Source organism: Natator depressus, chromosome 2 (genome assembly GCF_965152275.1).
Source record: "Natator depressus isolate rNatDep1 chromosome 2, rNatDep2.hap1, whole genome shotgun sequence".
Taxonomy (NCBI): Eukaryota; Metazoa; Chordata; order Testudines; family Cheloniidae; genus Natator; species Natator depressus.
The window spans coordinates 192185205-192209241 of NC_134235.1; the positions used below are offsets into that span (position 1 = coordinate 192185205).

The following is a 24037-nucleotide window of genomic DNA, read 5'->3' on the forward strand; positions in this document are numbered from 1 at the left end:
TGAGTCCTTTTTATTTTGTCTGGTGCAGATACTCATCATGAGCCATGACATGATGTCTAACTCTGAAACCTTATAATGGGAGTGGAAATCAGTCTGTTGCTTATCTTTTTGTAGTGATGAGGAATCTAAACTCTACTCCATCTAGCTGGGAAATAGAGAAGCTGAATAGTGACCTGAAAGTGCACAGTCTGGAACAGGAACTAGAAAAGCTGAAAAAAGAATGCAACGGTCTCAGAAAAGAACTGCAGAAGGTACTGTTGAATTATGGAATTGAAACATTAATATACTTGTAAAATTAAAATGAATATATAATATTGAACTTTGACATTTACCCCAATTCTTTTGTTCACATGAGGAAAAAAAAATTATATATGAAAGAGTTGCATATTTACAATATATATAACTGAAAAATGAAAACCCTTTTTCTTCATAGTAAAACTAATTCTCTTCCCATGAAATTATTTATCTCTTGTATAAATTATGTGCACTCACTCAATTATGTGCAGGGCTGGTAGGACTGCCAGTTGTTAAGGTTGCCCAAAACCTGATTATAAGACCCTGTTTTAGTTGCTTATAATTTTGACAAACTTCAATCATATGAGCTGAAATTTTCCACGCCCAGTATCTGCCTCAGGTTGCGGGCTTTTTTTTTTTTTTTTTTTTAAACTTCATCCAGTACAGGTCAGCTGTTTCAGACAACAAAGCTAGAGAAGAATGTTTTTTTTCCCCATCTTTAAAACAAAACACAAAAACTGATGACTTTTATTTGAACATTTCTATCGTCCACATGCTTAATGTAAGGACTTGAAACTTGGCAGAGCAGTGGCCTTGTATCGGGGATGTGTTGTGCTGTTCCTATAAAAATCCACCCAAATAAGCTTCAAAGTCTTTGAAATACTGCAATTTGCACTTGCTCGTAGAGACTGTGACGTTGCACTCCATATGCTTTATGAAAATATGCGTATAAATGTGACTATAATGTAACTAGAACATGCTTTAGGCCAGTAGTTCTCAAACTTTTGTACTGGTGACCCCTTTCACCTAGCAAGTTTCTGAGTCCGGACCCCCCCCCTATAAATTTTAAAAATATATTTAACACCATTAGAAATCTTGGGTGCAAAGCAGGGTTTAGGGTGGAGGCTTACAGCTCATGACACCCTCCCACCCCAATGTAATAACCCCTGAGGGGTCCCAACCCTCAGTTTGAGAGACTCTGCTTTATGCAAAAGGCCTCTTTTAAGGTATTACAAAGCTTATAATCTTCTAAGTGTGTTCATCCTATTTGTATGCATGTATCTTTCTTGTATCTGAAGCTAGAAATATGAAGTATAACTCTGAGGTCCTTTTGTAATTATGCAAAGTGTGGGCCATTAATGGTGGCTTAGAATCTTGATGGCTCCCATTGACTAGGACAATTGGTTGTGAATGGGTTTATTTACCTGCAAGCCTTCCTGTGGGCAATGAAGAATGAGGTCTCACAGCACATGTGACCATGTCACATGACACTGGAATCCATCTTAAATCTGGTCCTCTTCCATTTAGAAGGAGGGGTGGGGACCTAGAGAGACAAAAGATTCCCACCTTGTGCTAAAACTATAAAAGGGGGTGGAACAGAACAAAGGGGGTGGCCAGTCATGAGAGCACCCCTGCTTTCCACCTAAAATGTCTGCTGGAACTATCAAGGACTGTTCCAGGGGAAAGGATTGGGCCCAGACTAGGAGGGAGTCTAGTCTGTGAAAGCAGCTTATTGGAACATCTGAGGGTGAGATTTTATTTGAAAACAGTTTCTTAACATATTAGGCTTAGACTTGCATATTTTTGCTTTATTTTGCTTTGTGACTTACTTTGCTCTGTCTGTTATTACTTGGAACCACTTAAATCCTACTTTTTATACTTAAACAAAAGTGATTTTATTATTAGTAAACCCAGAGTAAGTGATTAATACCTGGGGGAGCAAACAGGTGTGCATATCTCTCTATCAGTGTTATAGAGGGTGGACAATTTATGAGTTTACCCTGTATAGGCTTTATACAAAGTAAAATGATTTATTTGCGGTTTGGATCCCATTGGTAACTGGGTGTCTGGGTGCTGGAGATAGGTGACCTGCTGAGCAGTTTTTGATTAAAGTCTGCAGCTTTGGGGGTGTGGACCAGACCTCAGTCTGTGTTGCAGCAGCCTAGCATGTCTGGCTCAACAAGGCAGGGTTCTGGAGTCCCAAGCTGGCAGGGAAAACTGGCTCAGAGGTAACTTCAGCACATCAGGTGACTGTCCCAAGGTGGTCTCTGTGACTGAACCTGTCGGAAACTTCTGAAGATTTATTAGCAGCAAAATTCCCAAAGATTCTGATTGCACTGGGCATGCCTGTGTGTCTCTCAGCTCCTGGTGCTGACCAGACTGTGTGTGCACCGTTCCCTCAGAACTACTGAGCATGCACCAACCCAGAGCTAAAGGGGTAAAGCTAGACTTTCCTTAAGGTAGCTGCACCCACATGCTCTCTGCCTGGTGGGTCCGGGACTTGAACTCTGAGACCAGGAGCCTGTTTCTCCTGTGTTCTCAATTACCCTTTTTGGCATGTATGCAGACTGAAGTAGGAAACCACCTGATTCTTATGCAGAGGGGACAAACACTGGACCAAGGGGGCAGGAAAGGGGCAAATTGGGAAAAGGAGTCTGGGGAAACTGAGACTAGAGGCTGATGAGGGAAATGAGGTGTGTGACGTGGGATACAGTTGGCATGAGGAGGAACACTGGAATTGAATGAGGCACTGGTAATGAGGGGGGAGATTGGGACTCTCTGGGCAAAGAGACTGGAACAAGAAGCCAGGGAAGGGGAGAGACTAGGACATGGAGATGGGGAAGCTATTGTGGGAGACTGAGAATGGATGAGGAGACGGAGACTGAGACTGGGAACCAGTGGAGGGAGGCAGATTGAATGAGGAGCTGGGATGGGGGGGAACTGGGACTGGCAGTGCAAGGAGACTGGGATTGAGATTAGAAGCTAGAATAGTGGAGACTGGGACACGGTATTCAAGGAAAATGGGACTGGGAAAAAGAGCCAGAAATGGGAAAGAGAGAGGGAGAAGATGGGTCAGAAGGCTTTATGGTTGGGGGACCTGGCAGAAGTCTGGCTACTAGAGCCTGCTCCTCTCCAGAGCCTGGAAAGAAACCCAGGATTTTTATCATTTCTCTGCTCTTCTGTTGGCAAATATCATCTGTGAAATCCACTGGCAAAATGTGTGTTTCATCCCCATCTAGTGCTGGTCCAGAGAGGTTGTCGACCTATTACTGCTATCAGTTACTGTGATAGTTCAAAAGGCAGAGGCTGTGCAGTGAATCTAAAGGTTCCAACCCTGCTGATGAATCATGTAGATGTTAATATGATGCCACAAAATAGAATGTCTTTTCATTTGCTATTTTAACAACCCAAGTGACAAACTCAAACTACTTTAAGAACATTATTAAGGTTGCAGAGTTAAGCGCTCAAAAAGTTAGGAAATGCCAGAATTAAGATTGCTTGTGCAGCCTTAATTTGGCCCCTTCTATGTATGAATTACAATAGTTCTTAATTACATGATGCTTTACCTTCCCTCCTGCCCCCCCCACAGGACCCCTGCTTCATTTAGTACACAGAATGGAGCTGCTCTGTGGATGAATCAAAGCTGTGCAGTAAAAGAAGCTGTTGTCTGTAGGACTCCTGCTTCACAGAATTTGCAAAGTATATAGTGTATGAGGCAGGGATTGCAGGAAGAGAAAGGACAGCCTCATGGTTAAGGAAGTAAAATACTTTATTGCATGACCCTATACCCAGTTTTACTGCACACCATTCAAACTCTGCTCTGAAGACAGAATTATTAATTTCCTTAAGGGCTTGTCTATGGCGGTGGTTTTAAAACTGCAGGTCGCGATCCAGTAATACACTGCGGAATATAAGGCGCTGGTTTGCAGCGGCTCCGGTCAGCACAGCCGACCGGGTTGGTAAAAGTCCCGTAGGCGGTGTTGCCCGGCTAAGGCAGGCTAGTCCCTACCTGTTCTGACACTATGCTGTGCCCCAGAAGCGGACAGCAGTAGGTCTGGCTCCTAGGTGGGGGGGAGCCACGGGGCTCTGCATGCTGCCCCCACCCCAAGCACAGGCTCCCAGCCAATGGGAACTGCGGGGCGGGGGAGGGGGTGCCTTAGGGCAAGGGCCACATGGAGCCACTTGCACACCTCTGCCTAGGAGCTGTACCTACTGCTGGCTGCTTCTGGGGCACAGCACTGTCTGCGGTGCCAGGACAGGCAGGAAGCCTGCCTCTGCACCCCTGCTGCGCTGCTGACCGGGAGCTGCCCGAGGTAAGCCTGCACCCGCACCCCAATCCCCAGCCCTGAGCCTGCCCCAAACCTAGAGCCCATTCCTACACTCCAACCCTCATACCCAGCTCCGTTGGGTTGAGGGCATCGATTTTCTTCAACTGGGTTGCCAGAAAAAAAGTTTGAAAACCACTGGTCTATGGTATTTATCACTATTGTATCTGAGTTTTTCACAAATATGAATTTATCTTCACAACATCCCTGTATAGTGAGGGGATGGTATTATCCCTAGTTCACATGTGGGAAGTTGAGACAAAGTAAGGTCAAAATTTTCCACTAATTTTGGGTTCTAATTTGAGATGCCAAGGGCCTGATTTTTTTTTTCCAAAGTACTTAACGTTATTTAGCATTTTATATATTCAAAGCACCGTTCCTATCAACTTCGATTGCAGTTGTGCATGTTCATCACACTTCAGCAAATCAGACCCTGGAGTCTCAAGTTTGGCTCCCTAAAAATGAGGAACACGGTTAGTGGCCACCTGTGGAAAGCATGGTTTAAGTGACTTTCCTAGCATTACATAGGAACTCTGTGGCAAAGGCAAGGATAGAATCCACTTCTCCAGGACAGCATTCAACTGCCTTAACCAAGAGACTGTTCTTTCTCTTCCTGCAATCCCCTGCCTCATTCACTGTACTGCTTCCAGTTCTGTGAGGCAGGGTTCCCATAGACAACAGCCTCCTTCACCGTACAACCCTGAGTCATCCACAGGCAGGGGCTCTGTGGAAAAGATACTAAGTGATTATGTAATTAAAGACAGTATCGTGACACATAAGCATAAGGAGGCTGAATTAAGATTGCATAGGCAATCTTAATTCTGCTGTTTCCTAACTTTTGAGAGCTTGATTTTTGCAACCTTGAATGTTCTTTTAATGTAGTTTTTTGTGCATAATGCAGTATATTTATTAAAAAGTTTGTTTTATACAGTTCTGTATATTTACACTCTCTTGGAGTAAGACCAATTTCTTGTCCTGAACTACTTATATCAGACATGTGCACATCCAGCAAAGGGGGGGACAGCAAGCATAATTTCTTAACTATTACCTTCAGTACAGGCTTGCTGTTATCTTAATGTTCTTTTCCTTGAAGATGACTCCAGAAATGCAGTCCTGTTAATGAAATGAGAAAGCAGCTTGTGCATCTTAAAGGAAAGAAGTTTACGTCACCTTAACTTCCATCTGTATTGTGCCTCATTTTAGGTCTCGGGTTGAAAGCTATGACTTTCCAGTATCTTTTTTTATACAGGACTGTATTAGAAATATCTGTGGAATTAATGGTAATATTTAGACCTTGTTTTTATGCCCGGCCATCCCAGAAACAGCCACAGGGTGCTGAAGCTTTAGTTGATCTCATCAGGAGAGTATCATGAAGCATTCAATTCCTTGTAACAATTTTTCATACTCTTAATACCTTCCTCTCAGGAGGGCTGAAAGACCACTTTGAGGTTTTTCTCCAGAATTAAGACCAGAGCCCAGAATCTGATTTCTTTTGGTGTTGTGAGAGCACAATTATTAATTATTACTTTTAACATTTGCTGTAGGTGTATTAAGGTACTCTTTGTCTTGGTCTTTAAAACTTAGCTCATGTGGAAGGGATGTGGTTGCTTCTGCACACGTTTTTTTATACCTGTTCATAAAGACGCTATTTTTTAGCACACTGCAGTCATGAGTGAGCTCTCAAATTTAAGATACTGATCTGCTAAATGCAGCTATATGCTGCAGATATTAAATTAAAATGCATCTACAATTTTAAAAAAGGAAAACAAAGAGGCAGATGAAATGATTTGACTTTTTCCTTAAAACAGAGGATATGCTATCTTTGTGAGTAGAGTGAGTTCTTTGTTTTTCTAGTGTTTATTAACGCTATTAAGTTTGCCCTAGCTGTTAAAGATTAAGCATTCATTTTTTTGTTAAGATACACACCATAAATACTGGCTATCAGTCTTTGGGGACTTTGTTGGGCAGCCTGATCAACTGATTGCTGTCATCAGTCACCTTTGTGCAAATATGACATGGTTTAATGTTTTAAGAGCGTTTGAGCTCTTCTTACTGAAAGTGTTTTGTTTTATTCAGTATCTACATGCTGATATATATTTTGTCCACTAGATGGTGCTAAAGGGAATCGATTATCTTGAATTGAGTGTTTATTCATCATTAACTTTCCTCTCCTTAGCAGGTGCTTCTTGTTTTTTGTTTATACCTAGTTATTGTAAGTGCCTTTTCTGACTAACTTCATAAATTTTAAAGAATTAAAAAAATTGCAAACAAAATCAAGTGTTTTGTTTTCAAAAAATTTTGGAGATATTTAGTTTGAATAATGTCTGTTCACATACGGGGATTTATTGTTTGTGTGATGCATGCTGGGAGATCTAACAGACTTAAGGGGTAAGTTCGGTGCACCATCTACACAAAACTCTGAATCAATAATTGTTACAGTAACTTGTCTTGAAGAAGAAATACAAGAAACTACTTCTTCCCCTCAAATCCACTAACAGATCAAGATGGGAAGCACATATGAACAAGATTTTAAACTAGTGTACACTAATTTACAGTAGCTATTTTTATAGCACAGAAACTGAATATCTTGCGCATGAGCAGTAAAGCTTTGGAGGAAGAGGAAAATGACATTGTATTAAGAAATCCCACAGCGCTCTCAATATTTCAACTGGCAAAGACCAGTTTAGCAAACATAGTTTAAAACCTAGAATTAAAGAGAAATGGCTGCTATCGTGACATTCTGGTTGTCTTTTCTATATTTTTAGTATTCTAGATTTTCTTGTTTCAGTTTTGCATGGTAGGTGTATGGGATATTCACCCTGCATCAACTAAAAGCTATGCTAATAATAGAGTGGGTCCACTTAAAGCCACAGTGACAATTGATAGCATGTTTACCAGAATCTAATATAAATTTTTTTGCTCTTCTAATTCTAGATTAGATTTAATAATTAACTAAAATTTAAATGCTGATTTTAATGCCACTGTGAGTAGGGTATCCTACTTTTACAAAACTGCTATAAGCAAAAAACAGTTCCTTAAAAAATTAAGGCCCTGATACTGTAAACACTACAGCAAGTACATTCTTCTGCAACATTTTATTTTAAATGTATTTTATTTTTAAAAAATTTGTCACACAAAAACAAAATTGCTTCAGTGTTAATAGAAAAAAGTCCTTTAGACTTTTTTAAATAAGTTAGTTATTGTGAACTTTTTATACAGAAGCCAGAATTTTCAAATCTAGATGTCCAAAGATAAACCAATACTTAGGTACCTAAAGGTGGGATTTTTCCAAAGTGCATAGGTAACACAGGAGTACAAATCCCATTGACTTTAATCTACAAAAACTGATGGAGTATCGCCTGGTTGAAACGCTTGAGTTTACATGCCTTGTGGAAGTTGGATATATTTAAAAGTGGTGTCTGCAAGTATAGCCCAGACTATTTAGTTACCAATTTTGTGGTTGGTTTGTTCTCACAGAAATAATGTTAATGAGGCCCGGATTTGCCTTTTTCTGTATAGATGAGCATTTTGTGTGAGCCTTCTTACTAGAAAATCTCTAGACCCCGTAACTGAATGTTTCAGAAAGTGCAGGGATAGTATTGTTGCATTTCACTCATTTTCTCAACACAGTCGATCTTCTCGTTCACACATTAATTCAGGTAGCCACAATTTATGTAGGAAACTTGTGAATTTTTACAAATTTTTCTATTGGCACATCAATCTCTTCTTCCCTTCCCAATGTACATCAACTAATGAAACTGAAGACCCACATGCTCAGAAGATTAGATTTTTGTTACAAAGGTCTTGGACACTAAATAGAAGTAACTGTTTGCTTTTTTTTTTTTCTTCTTTTCAGGACCAGGGTCAGGAATTAAATCTGTTAAATGGAGACCTCCTCCAAAAAGAAAATATTCAGAGGTATGAAGATTTGTGGTTCTCCTATGTTTCATTTTGTTAGTGTTTGAGTTAGAAATGATGCATTGAGCTGGTGTGGCAGATGGTTCTGTGCGTGAACTTATTTGAATAATATGCTAACTCAAGCAAGGTAGCTTGCTATATAAATAGTTATCAACTCACATGCACTTCATATTTAATACAATTTATTATTTTTATTCATGTTGATAAACTAGGATGAAAGTTAAATCTACTTATGTGAACTCTAAGACAGAGAAGACAGTGTCTAAATCTTCTGGATTGTTTCCAGATCACACAAGTTTAATAGGTAGTTTAAATAAATAAAGTTTACTACAGTCAAGGATGAAAGCACTCTAGAATCAGGAAGAGAAATGGATGTGTCTCAAAGAGGTGGGTTAGTACAAATTAGAGATTCAACATCCAAAAGTAAACTGAGTAGACAGACATTCAAGATGAAAAGCTGATTTGAGGGAGTAGGGGATTGGATAAGACTATAATGTGAGAAGGATAGTGTAGCAAGTCTATGGAGTTTTTGCAAACGTGTATTGTGTTTTGAGTTTGCTTTGGTAGTGGCTTCAAGGCTAAATGTGGTGGAGGATGGGATGTATGGTTCTACTTTCTACATCTTAATAGTATATCTGGATTCCTTTTAAGTTTCGTAACCAGGAGTTTCGATTCCTTTTTGTACACTGTTGAGTAGCCAACATGGAACACACTCATGGAGTGAGTTGGCCCTTTTAAATCCGGTGGGCCCAGCTCTGCCTTTGTCTGGTTTCTTCTGAATCATAGGACTGAGATGTGCTCGGGTGAAGCATCTGATTCGAGGGAGCATGTGACCAGGAAGGGTTGGATGCATAGGCTAGAAGAAGAGCCTGCTAGAAAAGACTGTCTTCTTCTTAGACTGAGAGACACCAGGATTGGGAAAAGTTCTGGGTGAGGCCCTTGACTGTGATCAGATAAAAGGCTTGTGAAGGGCTTATCCAGAAGAGGAGTGGGGAATGTGCCTGAGTCGGGGTGGAGGGACAGATGTGGACAGAGGGCGCAAGGACACATGGGAATGCAGGGACACATGGGGACGGGGCAGATGTGCCTGACTGAATGGGAGAGGCTAGGAGTCAGCTAGGGTCTGCATGCAGGAAGCTCTCTAACAATCCTTCCCCACTGCCCACCCCACAAAAAACCCTGTTCCATACTTTTCACACCCATACCCAACAACCCTCCAAGTTCATACCCAGGCTCCTTCCCAGCAATTACTTCCCTCTCCCTCAGCTCCTCTGTTACCCCTGACTCCCGCAAGCCTTTGCGCTGCTTCTGAGGGGTGTGGGCAATACGGTTCTGTATTGTAGTTTAAATGAATTATTACTCAGAGTTCTGTATTAATACGCTTCGTAAGGAATCTGTTTCTCAAAAAACATTTCCTGAATCTTTTGTTGTCTGTATTGTTAGACATACTTGCTGACAGGTATTTTTAAATAAATGACAAAAAAAAATTGAAACTGGTGTGATTATATTGTGTTGTTTTGACAAATTCTGCAAATTTCATTTTAAAATATTTTTGTTGCAGAATTAATTTTTTTGGTGCAGAATTCCCATGTATAGACATAGATGCTAGGACAAGGGAAGCCAACAGTGTTACAGATGTGATCAAGTCAAGAAAAAGGAATTCAGTAGAGGCAAGATGGCAGTAAAGACGAATTCTGGAGATGGCAATAGTGACTTGGAGATGAGGGAAAGGTCTTGTGTCAGGGATGATGCCAAGATTTCTGGGCTTGGGAGCAATGTTACCTTTTTAATTAAGGAGAATAAGAGTGGAGTCACAAAATGGGATTAGGGCTTTGTCCAGAAGTACTTAAGTTTTTGGTTTATTCAGTTGTAGTTAGAAGACGTTCAAGACAAGCAGATGTGACATGACACTGGAATATGAGTCAACACCCATAACTACATGAAGCCACATATAAATGGTGGTGAAGGTAGACAAAGTATCAAGGAATCAGCTGTGTGGTGCTTTATTATGGAAGGTGCAAAGTCTCCACCAGAAACCTTAAAAGGAGTGGTTGGAAAAGGAGCATTCAAAACAGGAGATGAGAATGCTAGAGAACTTAGCTGCTTGTTCAGTGCCATTGAAAAGGATAGTGAACAACACCTGAAAAACCACAATGATATCAGGGTGAGAAAAGGAATCTGTGATCAGAGATAAGAGTAAACTAAATGCTTCTAGTGGTGATATCAATTATGTGCAAAATGCTGTTGTCTAAGCAAGTTATGTAAACGAAAATTCAGCCAGAACTGAGCATATGGTGGAGCAACAATAACTACCCCCCATCAACCACCATAACCTGCCACTTGATCTTAATCTCCATAGTTTTATCAAAAGGTAAAACACTTTTTTGAGCAAAATAAATAAGTCTCATGCAGCACCCTTAAAGCCAGAGTTTTACATCTGGAAGTTCTCAAATCTTTTAACAGTAGTCAAGCGAAGTATGTAGAAGATTCTTGGGTAGCTAGACTCCAACGTAATATAGGGTTTAAAAGATGAACACCTTGTATCATTCCAGGAAGGAGATGAAGCCAGCAAAAATTCATGGATCACAATGTAGTGATGGTGACCTGTTCCACTTAAGTATGTGGCCCACTGGAGTTTGCATTGGCTGAAGCTTAACTGACCTTTGTGGCTTGCCCCTCCATAGTGCATTGCAACCTGTAGATAACAAGGGCATAAGACATCAACTAAAATAGTTCCTGGCTTTCCTGTTTAACTCTTCTCCAACTTTCCAGTGACATTCACAGACACTAGAAGAGGCTTGAAAGGTAAAAGGAATTTTCAGCTGCTAACAGGAAGGAGTTGAGTCCTGCTCTTAGTATTGGAGCTTTTGAAGACCTCAAAGGTTTTCTGTCAGTACTGCAGAAACAGCTGTTTGTGAATGTGCTCCCAGCTGCAATTTACCCTTTTCTCAAATAATGTATAACACTGACAAATCTTCAAGCTGACATCATAGAAGATGGAAGCAGAAGTGGAGAATGCAGTGACCCAGCCTAACCTTGCTTCCACTGGTCTGTGCTGTGCTGCCTACCTTCAACAAACAGGAAATAAGATGATGATGTTACAAATTATTCCTTCTATTCACTTGACTAAAACACATAGTAGTCCTCTTGAAAAGTGTTGGCAAATCAGATAACTGCTTTTCCTGTTGGAATAGCCCCAAAACATCTTTGCTCTGTAATCGTGTGTGTGTTGTAAGCTGATACATTGTTATCCTTCTTGACTACAGGGAGTGCAGTATGGGGGAGAGTTCAAAAATACTCCTGAAAATGCCCTTTTAAAAAAAAATATTTGGGTTTAAAGGAATGTAGTGGTTATACCGATAAATTTGTGAGCTTATTTGTACCTCTCATCCTGACATAGGCAAATTGTGTACTTACGTAGTTTTCCACAAGAGGGGAGAATAGTACTTACTAATAAGAAATTGTCATATATCATATTGCGTTGTCTTGGTTTGCCTGTTGAGAAGGGGAAGGACACACATTTTAAAGAATGAGTAGTGCTACCGGCGTTCTTTTCACTTACTCAATAGTATTTTTATTATGACTATAATATAGGGCAGGCTATATCCGAACTACTGCTACTCACCTTTGTCACACAGCAGACAGGTTTTTGTTGTTGTTTGTTTTTTGTCTTGTAGTTCCAATTGCAGCAGGATAGTCAATCTTGCATGTCTGACAGCACAAGTGTTCTCAAGATAAAGTAGTTATCTGTTCTTCAGTCTAGTAGAGTAAATTTGTTTTTAAAAAGCAGCTTCCAGGTAGCAGCCCTCCGCAGGAATTGGCACATGTACAGTGTGGTTTTATATTGTAATTATTTGTAATGCATATTAATGTACAGAACTGTACAGAGCAGTCTTTTCACACCCTTAGGTTCCTGTGTGAAACATTTACTATAGCAAACAACCTTATTGTTTACTGGGGGAGGGCATATGCCCTTAACTCATTTTTTGTGAAGTAATTATTTCACACTTGTCAACTGCTTGCAAAATCTCTGTGATTTGTAATATACCTGTTTTGCAAATCCAGTTTCCTGAAGACTTAAACAGTTATGTTGGTGCTAAGAGCTTTCCAAGTAGTATCTATAAAAGGATTGCATAGTGGTGGATGATTTTATTGGTGAGAGGAGTATTTTAGTAAAATAAGTTGTAGTATTTCACAAATGTTTGCAGTAAACATATTTTTTAAAATGTTGCAGTAGAGGGATGTATGTGTAGTGAGTGGATCAGATGTTTTTATGCTAACTCAGTGGTTCTCCAAACGTTTGTACTTTCACAGCAAGCACTTGTTCCGCAAGCCTCTGAGTTCAATCCCCCCTCCTTATAAGTTAAACTTTTTTATATATATATTTAACAGTATTATAAATGCTGGTGGTCAAGCAGTGTTTGGGGTGGAGGCTGACCGCTTGCAACTCCCCCCACCCCATGTAATAACCTTGTGAACTGCTGAATGGTCACGACCCCCAGTTTGAGAACCTCTGTGCTAAATAATTAACAGATCTGAGAAGATTAAAATAAAGGTGTGTTTACATATATCAATACAGCTGCCACTGTTACTTTGTAATTACAATTTACAATCTGGGTATATAGAATACTTAATAACCATGAAGAAAAGGTTTGTAGTAATTTAAATAGTTAACTAATACATGCAAGGATCCATGTCATACATTCTCATCTGGAGGAAAATTGTACATATGAGGTGAAATATTCAAAAGTGATAGACACTTCATAAGTCCCATTGACTTTCAGTGAGACTTAAGCTTTTAAATCACTTTTGAAAATGGGATTTAGGCTCCCAAGTCGTTTAGGCACTTCTGAACATTTTACTCTTAGTCTGTGGCAGATCTGGAGCTGGTTTTAAGTTTTATGTAACTTGGATACTGGATAGTTCTTGTTTGGTAGAATGAGCATTGATCCAGTCATTTTCAAAGTTGAGAGCATCTGAATAAGTGAAGCATAAATACGATTATTTGTCCTCTGTTTAAAAAAAACAAACCAAACAAAAAAACTACTTGGGTTAGTTAGTTTGAGTTTTCAGGTGTCACACAGATTCCGCAGCAGATATCCGCAGATTTAGGATACACTTTTCTGCTCTCAGTGCAAATGTGTTGATAACATTTCATACCCACTGATATCACTGATACCCAACAATCTTAGAGCTGGAATGAAGTGAAAACTATTGTGCTGTCACATCTATAAAGCAATTTTGAATGTGGATTCAGAAATTATGTGTAATGGGGATTCTTGTATAGCACAATGGGGTCCCAGTCCATGACTTAGGACTCCAAGATGCTATGATAATACAATTAATTCTGGGGAAAAAAGTTTGCCTTGGGTGTATATTTACTGTTAAGTGGTATTTCTGGTCATAGTCTGTTCTGAAAGAAAGTTTTAAACACTAATGCTGTAGCTTCCTTTCTGAGCAACTTGTGGTGATCCAAGGATTTTGTTAGAGCAGGATTCTTAATTTAAAAAAAGCTGTGGATTTTCTGTGGCCAGCAGTTGACTGTCAAAGCAGTAGTAGCCCAATGCCTCTATATCAAAGGTAACAGTGCATGCATATTTTTAAAATATTCCAGGAGGTCTTTCAAAACAGTAGTTGATATACAGTTGCTGTTCAATATGTGTAGAAGCATGAATGATGCTATCTAATTATTTCATTTGAAAGTACAGGGATAGGTTTTCAAACCAGGTTGGCTCTCAGCTGCTCTTATTGTTTTCAATAGGAGCTGCAAGGTACTGAGCACTCTGAAAATAGTCTTCATGTACTTGCATAAACAGAAACAGTTGTGGGTACTAAGCATTTCTGAAAATCTGGTTCATAGAATTATGTTCTGAAATAATGACAGGTTTCAGAGTAGCAGCCGTGTTAGTCTGTATTAGCATAAGCTTTCGTGAGCTACAGCTCACAGTGGGGCACTAAGTGTACCTTCTTAAGCATCTATTAAATATCAGAAAAATACTCTGAAGACTGAATAATCTGCTAAATTTAGATTAATAAATAGCTCTTCATCATATATTTTGCTTAGACATTCTCTGATTCTTTCTTGGCAAAATTTGACTTGCTGATTACCTGTTTAAGTCATGGATAATAACTGCCTTAAATAACAAGAATATTTAGAGGACAAAACAGCTCTGCCCACCAGATTTCCCACCCCTTTCCCTGTCCACCACCAAAAATGAGAACTGGTTCTTGATAACTTACACTGTCTTGTCACGTTGATTTACACTCAACAGCATGAGGCAGCCCAGTCAGACATAAAGCATTATTTTAATTTGGCCTGGGCATGTGTTCAGCAATTTGGGTATCAAGTACCTAATTAATCTGAAATCACTGTGGCAAACTGAGTGGTGTGAAGACTAAAATACCAAGTTTGAAATATCAGATGCTTAGTTTTTGACTAATACTGTAGATCCATTAACATGATCTGGAATATTATGTTAGTTTGTGTGTGGCAATTTGCTAAATTACAAACAAAGCAATTCATATTTAATTTCTTTACCACATCTATTTCATAGTATCCAGTGTGTGTATTTGAAATATGTACTTAGGATATTTTTGAGGGTATTGGCTTTACATCAGGATTAAACTTAATTTCAGATGTGAAACTAGCAGAGTATTCTTAATCTTAATTTGCCATTTGGAGAGTTTTGGAATTATTGCTTTAGTTCAGTGTTTTTAAGCACTAGTATGCACAGCATTAAGAGCCACATAATCTGATGGCCTCTGCCTTACTGGCTATACTGTCTACTGGCAATGTCAGATTGAAACGATTCTTTAGTCAAACTGAAAAGAGAATATACTCATTAAGCAAAAAAGGCATTGTTCAGGGTTAATATTTTCTTTGTAACTCTTAAGAACTGCAGTAGAGTCAGGGAGGCCAGTGGCAAGGGCAGCAGAAATTTAACTTTTTAAAATGTCTTTCAGTGAAAATGTGCAGCAAGCATACTGGGAACTGAAGAGGGAAATGTCTAACTTGCATCTGGTGACTGAAGTGCAAGCTGAGGTTCTACGAAAATTGAAAACCCCAACTGCAACCAAGAAAGGCAAGTCAGTGTTTGCAGGAATAAGCCTTATAAATACAAACCACTGATCCAAGCTACACCATTTTAAAGAGAAACTAGCTATCATATCTTATCAAAATCTCATCAATTGAAGTTGATAAGCCAGAGTGTATTATAGTTCCAGCCTAACCCTTTACTGCTTTGGCTTCTGTCTCATACTGGTCAGCTTCACACATAAAGGTGTTGCTGATGTGTTGTATGTTTTTTTTTTTCTTCAGTACTGTATTCTGTTCCCCTTGTGGCTTTTTTCTCAGTCAAGTGTCGCTGATGTGTACAAGGCTGAGGTGTTAAGTTTACTCATATTTGACCTTTTTACCACAACTACTTCATATTTTAAAAAAACAAAACAAAGATTTCACTTTTCAGATGAATTCTCTTACTTTAATAGTATCAGATATAGAAAACATTTTGGTAGCATTTTAAAATTCAGGAACAGATTTTGAACTCTTTCCATGTAGCTATAATTTTTCTTACTACTGATGAAAACATTCTGAAAACTTGTCTCCCAGTGAAATAGAACTCCAGATGATGACATTCCCTGTAATCAAAATATTGATGCTGGAAAACTGGTTTACCTCCACCACCCTCTTAAAAACAATTGACAAAATTGGTCATTTCCATTGCTCTGGGTTTACTGCAGATTTTATATGTTGCTGACTGAAATTATTTCTGTTTCAACTCTTGTGTGTAATATTTCCTTCCAATGCAGGGGTTTTACAAAAGACCGATATTTGGCACTGTCACCTGTGATCTAATAATAGAAAGCTAAAGAAGAGATCATTCAGTTAGTGAGTAGCAGCATCTCTATTTTTCACTGGGTAGGAAATTCCAAAATGTAGGTAATAAATAGGATAAGCAACAGTCACTTGTTTATAGTATGTTTGATTGGTGACGACATCTGATGATGCACTTCTTTGATAAAGGATATAAACAGGTCAGAGAGCTCAGATGACCGATCCAAAAGGCTAAATATTAGAGGAACACTTTGCTAATACAGAATTGGATGGCTCAAGGAATTGATAATGGGATTCACCTCTAGGGCACCAGTTTGACTTTGGTCCTGTTCTGTGACTGATGATCACTATCTGAGGTAGTCTACGAAATGAGTTGGTAGCTTCAGTCCAGTTCCCACTGGATGACATTGAAAAGGTACGCTACTGACACATTTAACATCCAATTTCAGAAGAGAAATCAAGGATTGTGTGGACTCTGAATAATTCTCTAGTCCTAAGAAGTCTGTTCTGGCCAGGGTTGTGTAATGGTAGCGTAAGGAAGCATGCATTTGCTGTGCTGTAGTGGTTCTGTGGCTGTTGTCTCTCTCATCTGCACAAGTGCTAACAATTCATTTCCCCACCAGAAAACTCATTGCAGCAGCATTTTCTGCAGTCAGTAGTGGAGTTGTGCTTCAAGGGATATAGAAGATGACATTATAAATTGGTCTGCTGGGGTGTGTGGATTTTTGCCAGGCTTATTTTGTAAGTTTCTTTGCCCACAATCATTTATTGGCACATACAAGCATCTAGCTCAGGGGTCGACAACCTTTCAGAAGTGGTGTGCTGAGTCTTCATTTCTTCACTCACATTTAAGGTTTCCTGTGCCAGTAATACATTTTAACATTTTTAGAAGGTCTTTCTATAAGTCTATAATATATAACTAAACTATTGTTGTATGTAAAGTAAATAAGGTTTTTAAAATGTTTAAGAAGCTTCATTTAAAATGAAATCAAAATGCAGGGTGGCCAGGACCCGGGCAGTGTGAGCGCCACTGAAAATAGCTTGCGTGCCGCAGGCTGCCTACCCCTGATCTAGCTGTATTTCTTCTTGCAAGCTTCCAATCTTAAAGCTGGACTTGGCTTACTGATTCATCAATGTCTCGTATTAATGCCGTGCAGTCACGATGCATCTGCATTGTTAACATGCAGAGTATAACCTTGATTTGAACCATGTCTTGGACTATTTATGGGAGAAAATCAGTTTGCCTAATAACTGTGTTCATGCACTCCTTATCTCCTTCTAAACACGAATTGGCTTTTAGGGGAGGGGAGGAGGAGGAGGAGGAAAGAAACTTCTTGAATTAAGAGAGCTAATAGACAAACATGATCCTCACTTTAACAAATGTTTCCAAATATTCCGTGACCTTCTAAAATGATATCCTTGCATATTTTAGGGTTGAGTTGAGTCAAAAATTGGGCAAGTAAAACAGTGAGGTAAAAGTGACTAGACTGTGAATTAATATAAGGGAAACCCTATGACAACAGCAAAGAATTGAATTGCTTTCTCTTTCTTTTACAAGGACCACTATATTTTCAGAATGTTTCACACATGTAGAATAGTGTGTTCCCAAGCAGTATCTTTCTTAAGGAAAAGGCTGGTAGAATCTGGAATGTCTTTGACTCAATACTTTTTCCAATGTCCATTGAATCTTGTTCAAAAAGTTATGGGCAGGAGTAGAATGAATTTCCTCTCCTTCCCACACTGTTTTATTCACTATTGTAAGTTCCACTTCTGATTACTTTGAAGTTTGTTCTATAGCAGAAGTGAGGCTTTTTTTCAGAGCGCCTTTTACTTTTCAACACTGTATTTCATACTCCTCAGAGAATGGAGAGGGTAAGCAAGCAATTTATAGAGTTCAAAGTAATTGATGCTACATGTTAATCTTGCCAACAGAATGTCCATTGCAACACGTATGTGGATTCCATTTATCCACATACAAGACACTGTTCACGAAAAGCAGCTCATGGCTTCTTGAAGCATTTTGGAAATCTTTAAGTGTAATGGTGGATGAAAAACAATGAGAAAGTGGGGTGTTTTCTGATGCTTTTCAGTACCTTAACATATAGTAAGTAGAACATGAGCAAATTTTAAGATTGAAGGCTATATAATGCTGTAGCTCCTTGCATGAATTGGGCATTATATAACTCTTAAATGTTGAGAGAGATCCACCGTAGGACACTGTCTGAATTGACACACTTTTGCTGAATGTGTTTAGAAGCAACTTACTTATTTAGGAATATTTTTTGCTATCTCAGGAAAAAATTGACAGCCCAGTCTTGTTTTGAGTTCTTGCTGGGCTGGTACAGTTTGGTCAAATCTTGACTACAGCCAACTTATACTGTTTACTATTTAATTCTCTCAGTGCCTCATAGGAAGGATGAAATGGAACATTTCTCTTTTGTTGCTGTCACTTAGAATGCCCTCTGTCTGTGGAAACAAACATTTTCCTCAGAATTTATCTCAGTATTTCAACCACTTGTTTCTGGCCTGAACTATCTCCAGACCACTGGAGTGTACTGATTTTTTTGGGTGTATTTTCTCATCCTTACAATTTTCATCTAGTTCTCAGTAGGCCATTTCCTTGAATGTGAGTATTCCGCTCACACATGCTCGTAAGCAAACTACAGCAAGCTCCTCAGGGAGCACTTATTACAAGAGGGCACCAGTCCTGATGGGGCCTACCCACTGCTACAAAACAAACAGATAGTATATGTTGTGTATATAACTACTCAATAGTAGGACAAGGCTGCCTAAGTGGCTCTGCATGCTTCTCTTGTCAAATAATCTGAGTCTTAGAGTATAGAAACTTGGGTCATTTTATTGAGAGATTAAAGTACTTTCAGGTTGATGATCAGAAATATTGACCTTGAAATGTTTATTAACTAGTTATAACCCAGACTGTTAGTCACAGACAATAGGTTGCATTGTCCCACACTTTTTTTGAGATGAATAGCTATGCTACCACTAGCTTGGCTGTCGATAGAAGGTTCAGTTTAACTAGAAATATCCAAGGAGTAATAATACAATTCCCTTTCTACGCTTCTGACTGAATAACACTTCATCTGCCCTAAAGCTTCACCAGCCCCAGTATTCACAGCTTTTGGAGTATAGTGTGTGGTTGCCATTTGTCCTTGTACCTATGAATAGCTTACAGCTCAAGCACTGCTTTTTACACCTATCAGCACAGATGGGGTGAGTCACAAATTTCCTAACTGTATCTTCCAGATGCAACAAACTAGCCCTTGGAAAGTGCTTTTTACTAAAATTTGCTAATTGGTCACCATTTTTTTTCACGTTCCCTGGCAGGGTGACGCTACATCCTGCACTGACTCTTCTGTTTGTTCCTTCTGAGCGTTGTGTTTTTATAAACCAGAGTTTGTATTCTAGATTCTTAGCTGTTGTAGGAAACTTCACCTTCTCTATGGAGTGCTTAACTTGTAGGATCTGACAATCCTCATTAAATTTGTAGTGAAATGCTAAAGAGAAGTAGAGGTGATATGGGCAATTTAGCTCCACCCACTCCTTGTCACATACTCACCCAACATGTGGCCTGTCCCATTTCTACTTCTGGATAGTTGCTGCCTGTTTTCAAAAGGTCCTCTCCTTCTTAGTCTGTTTGAAACCTGGCCCTTGAGCAGAGAAGCAGTAAGCTCCATGCCATCTCCCTACTGTTGCTTCATGGACTGAGGATGAGTTCAGGACCTGGCAGCAGCAGGAGGCAACTCATTGAGAGACAATGAAATAAGGTGCAAGATTCTTTGCAGGCAAGCAACATTCATAGATTCCAAGGCCAGAAGGGACCATTGTGAATCAGACATTTGAGTCCACACAGATCATCCTGGTGCAGCACTCTATACTTGTGTCACCAAACTTCCAAAGATTCACAAGTCCCTCTCACATCCATGTGAGAACGAGTTGATTGGGTTTTTGAGAGAGTGCTATTTTAATGAGTTATGGTGAAACTTGCAAAATAAATTTGAATAAAAATTAACTCTGATTTAATTGGCACTCAAAAGCAGGATATGGGATCCATTAGGTGAAAAGTTGTCCTGTTACACTAGGTACATTTCTGAATGAATGTACACTGTATCTTCTAGATCCATAAATTAAGAATTACATTTAGTTGTCTTCTCTCTCCAGTGTCTACTTGTGCACCAGTACAATGTGTTGAAGACGTGGAGAAGAACCTCACAAAGTTATATTTGACTTCTTCTGGGGCAGTCTACAAAAAAACCTCTCTTTCACAAAATGACAAACTTCTCTGCAATGCCATAGCTCCCCCTCTCTCAAGAGATGTAAAAATCCTGTCTGAACAGGCAAATCTCCAGTCATGGACAGATGAGAGACCCATGGCGATTGGCAGCACCACCTGTCATGAACAAAACTCCTATGGAAAGAGCTCTCTGGAAGATAATTCCTGGGTATTCCCAAGCCCTCCAAAACCTAGTGAGACAATGTTTTGGGAAATGAAAAATAAATCCTCTTTGTCAAACTATCCAATAGATTACCTGGATCAGTGTAATCAAAACTGCCTGCACAAGAGCTAAGTAGTTTCTGAGAGAGACTGGGGCTGGTTCTGAATAGGCACCTGAGTGCTAGAATTTTTTTAAAGAGAAAAGTAGTTAGCTGAAATGTGGAGGTAACGTTTTTTGTCTTGTTCCAAGATGGGTGGCCTGATCACTCATTGCTGTAGATCAGGACTAAATCAAAGGAGCTACACTGGTAATACAGGTATAAGCAAATCAGAATCCGGCTCTAAATGCTTGGTCCTCTTATACTGAACAGGACACACACTTGCAAATATTACACAGACTGAATATTGAATTCTTGGAATAAATCAAAATAATACAGCTCTGCATTTCAGTTCGCTGTATGTACGTAACACTGCTCATAAAGGCATTTGGTATCCTGTGTTAGAAACCTGTAAAAGCTGTGAGCTTACCTCTGACAGAAGCGTCTTTCAGATATGGAACTCTCAGGTAAAGAATGGAATTGGAATGTTATTTTTACCCCCTCTGGTTTAGGAACAGTCACTGGATTTATAATGTGTGAGAGATGCCAGGAAGAAAGGTGAGATTTATAGGATTTTTTCCAAAATCATGTTTATGTAACATGTATAAACCAAAACTGCAAGGATACGCTGTTTCGATGGCACCTTTTCTTTGGCATTACTGTAAGTATTTAAAGATCATACATGGATGCTGCTGAAAGCTGTAATTCATGGACATAGTTTTTATTTTTTTCCACTGAGAAAGGAAATTGGTGCCTGTTATAGAATCACCTTAACCAAAATGCAATGGTCTTTGTGTGCCTCCAGTTGTATATCACCAAAATCTTCACTTTAACTGTGATTTCTAAGGCCACCAACTTTTTTTTGTCGCAGAAACAGAAGCCTTAATTTGAGCAGCTCAAATGTTAAGTGTCAGTGTTCGAAATACACAACTGTGCCATATCAGTAGGGTTTTTCATCTGTTGTGTAGAAAACTAAAGTGTTTCAAATTATAAATTTGCCAACTTTTACACAGTTTTGTCCATATTCTGGTGTATGTGGTTAGCTGGTATAAAGATAAATGTCTCTTTAAACCAAGGAAGCTTCTAGGCAGTTAAGTCTTGCTCTTTGGTAGAGCAGTTTTAGAACCATTTGGCTTCTTACACCAGGTTTAAAGTGAAATGGTTGAAATGTACAATACTTTGAGGAAAATTCTACATTGGGTGTTTCATATTCTGAGTGAATGTAAAGTTTAATTGGTAGTAAAATGATCAGTATTGGCAATTGTTCCCTGTATACAGGGAACAAGCGACCAATTCACCTTGAGGTCAATGTAAAGAAAAAATGGATTTCACAACAGTTGAGCAGTAAAATATAAAAAAAGCGAGTAACTTCTGTAGGAAAGTTATGGCTGCATTAGTCACATCAGTGATGTACTATTAAAAATATGATGAAATGTGGGCACTATGACTTATGTGGGTCCACTGCTCCCCCTCCCCCATGCATTCAGTACTTCATATGATATCCATCTCCTTTTTATGTATTGGAGTTTTGTCTATCTTTAAGTCAAAAGAATGTCTTTGATACCATCTATTTTATTAGAGAACAGCATACATAAATAATATGCCTACCTTTCACCAGATATGTTTTTATCTTTCTGTTATCTTGCTCACGTATCCTGATTTGTCTGTGATTAATGGAAATAGTGTCAGATGCTGGAATTTATTCTGACCAGTGAACATGACTGACTCAAGGGAGTGCAAGCTCTTGCAAAGTAATAGAACAAACCCCAATATGCATAAAAAAAATCCAAGTCGCTAGGCTTTAGCTGATAGAACCAACTACCTGTGTAATAACAAAGCACCAGAAACTATTTCTCATGTGGCTGCATAATATATTGTATCTAGTTTTAATGTAATTTACTGGGTTTACTCCCTTGGTTACAAAGATTTTTGGTAAGTTTAATGTATTCAACAGCCATCAACCTGATTAACAGTTGGAATTATGCAAGGAAGGAATCCTGTTGTGTAAAATTTTAAATAAATTTATTTTTGTTTGAAATGGACTTCACTTATAAATGTCCTTTTGCTTTGGCAAGCACAGCTGTTTCCTTTGTTGTTGCTCTGTCAATTCCTTATTTTTTAGATTGTGTGCAAAACAGGGAAGAATTTGAATCTGACCACAGATCAGTGAAAATATAAAAGATTAAATTCAAGGTACCTGCTTAGCCCTTAGGAGGAGTGTACACCTCCACAGATTGCCCTGACGTGTGGAGGAGTATTCTCCTCCTGGGTACATGGAGGTAGTTGGGGTTGGCTGTCTTAGGCAATAGAACATTCCTATATATTCCCTTATTCTTCCTCCCCTCTTCCAAAAGTGCCCCTTTCCAATCTTGTCCTCTTCACCTTTTACAAACAGCCAGGCTGCACTTAAGCAGGAAGCTGCTCTGTTCTCTGTGCAAAGCAGCCCCTATGCCTAGGCCTCTGCTACAGGTATGTGCTGAGGGAGAAGAGAGGAAGGAAAAGCAGTACTCACTGAAGGGGACTGCTAGATTCTGACAGGTGAGACAAGGCGGGGCTCGCTGTAGGCTGGAGTTGCAGTCCACTAAGAGCAACAAGCAGCTCTACCATAACCCTTGAAAAGGGAAGCTCTGGGTTTGGAGTCATTGGGGAACTAGCCAGTTTCTGAGGTGGGAATGCATTTGTTGGTCTGAAGTCTGCAATCAAATCTTGACTAAGAGCAGCAATTTAAATCATGTTTTTTGTGGGTTAGAAGGATTTTTCCATTTTCAGAAGTCAAAGGTTCTTATTGAAGATGCTCACAAATGGCATGCTAATGCCATAAGAAGTAAAGAATGGCTGCAGTGGGGTTTTTTTGTATAAGAAAAATCAAAATTCAGTCCAGTTGATCAATGTGTAAATGGGAGTAGAAAGCAAAAATTCCTCTGAAAATGGGTAAATTGTATGAATTTAAAAATAAGACTTTTGGAAAAGTCAAATTGTGTTAAATTTCATGACCTATGGGAACTGGTCACTGCTGTGGCTCACAGCCCTACTCATCCTTGATGGTGGTAGTATGAAAGTGTCACAGAATATTGAAATTTTGTTGGAAAAACATGGTTAGTATTTGTTGCTTTTTGTATCAAGTGACCATAAAGCAAGTTGCTTGCATACTAAGTATCTGGAAAGTCACTTATTTCCTAGGCTTTTTTTATTAATAGTTAACACTGGCATAGTAGAAATTTAGAGGCACTGTCCCCTTTCAATTCAAAAGGTAGTAATAGTTTCAGAAACTTTTGTCCCGAGTCTACTGCCTTTGTGGTTTTTTTCCTCCTCCCTTGCTGCTGTGTGAAATATCCAGGCCAAAGAGGGAAGCACCAAAACTAGCTTCCCCTAACAGGCTGTCAAATGTATAAAG

The 24037-nt window shown here is 39.2% G+C and overlaps 1 protein-coding gene across 2 annotated transcripts in view; it reads left to right on the top strand.

The window, feature by feature from the left end:
* AZI2 (5-azacytidine induced 2) overlaps positions 1-22872 on the top strand; it is a 47777-nt gene extending 24905 nt beyond the window's left edge. Inside the window, exons 5-8 of one of the 2 annotated variants that reach the window (XM_074945632.1) lie at positions 115-251; positions 8197-8258; positions 15222-15340; positions 20272-22869. In XM_074945632.1, coding sequence (XP_074801733.1) covers positions 115-251; positions 8197-8258; positions 15222-15340; positions 20272-20678 — 725 coding nt within the window. In that variant the 3' untranslated portion in view covers positions 20679-22869. Of the gene's footprint in view, positions 1-114; positions 252-8196; positions 8259-15221; positions 15341-20271 lie in introns of both variants that reach the window. The other variant, XM_074945631.1, reaches the window with a different exon arrangement.
* The last annotated feature ends 1165 nt before the right edge of the window (positions 22873-24037 follow it).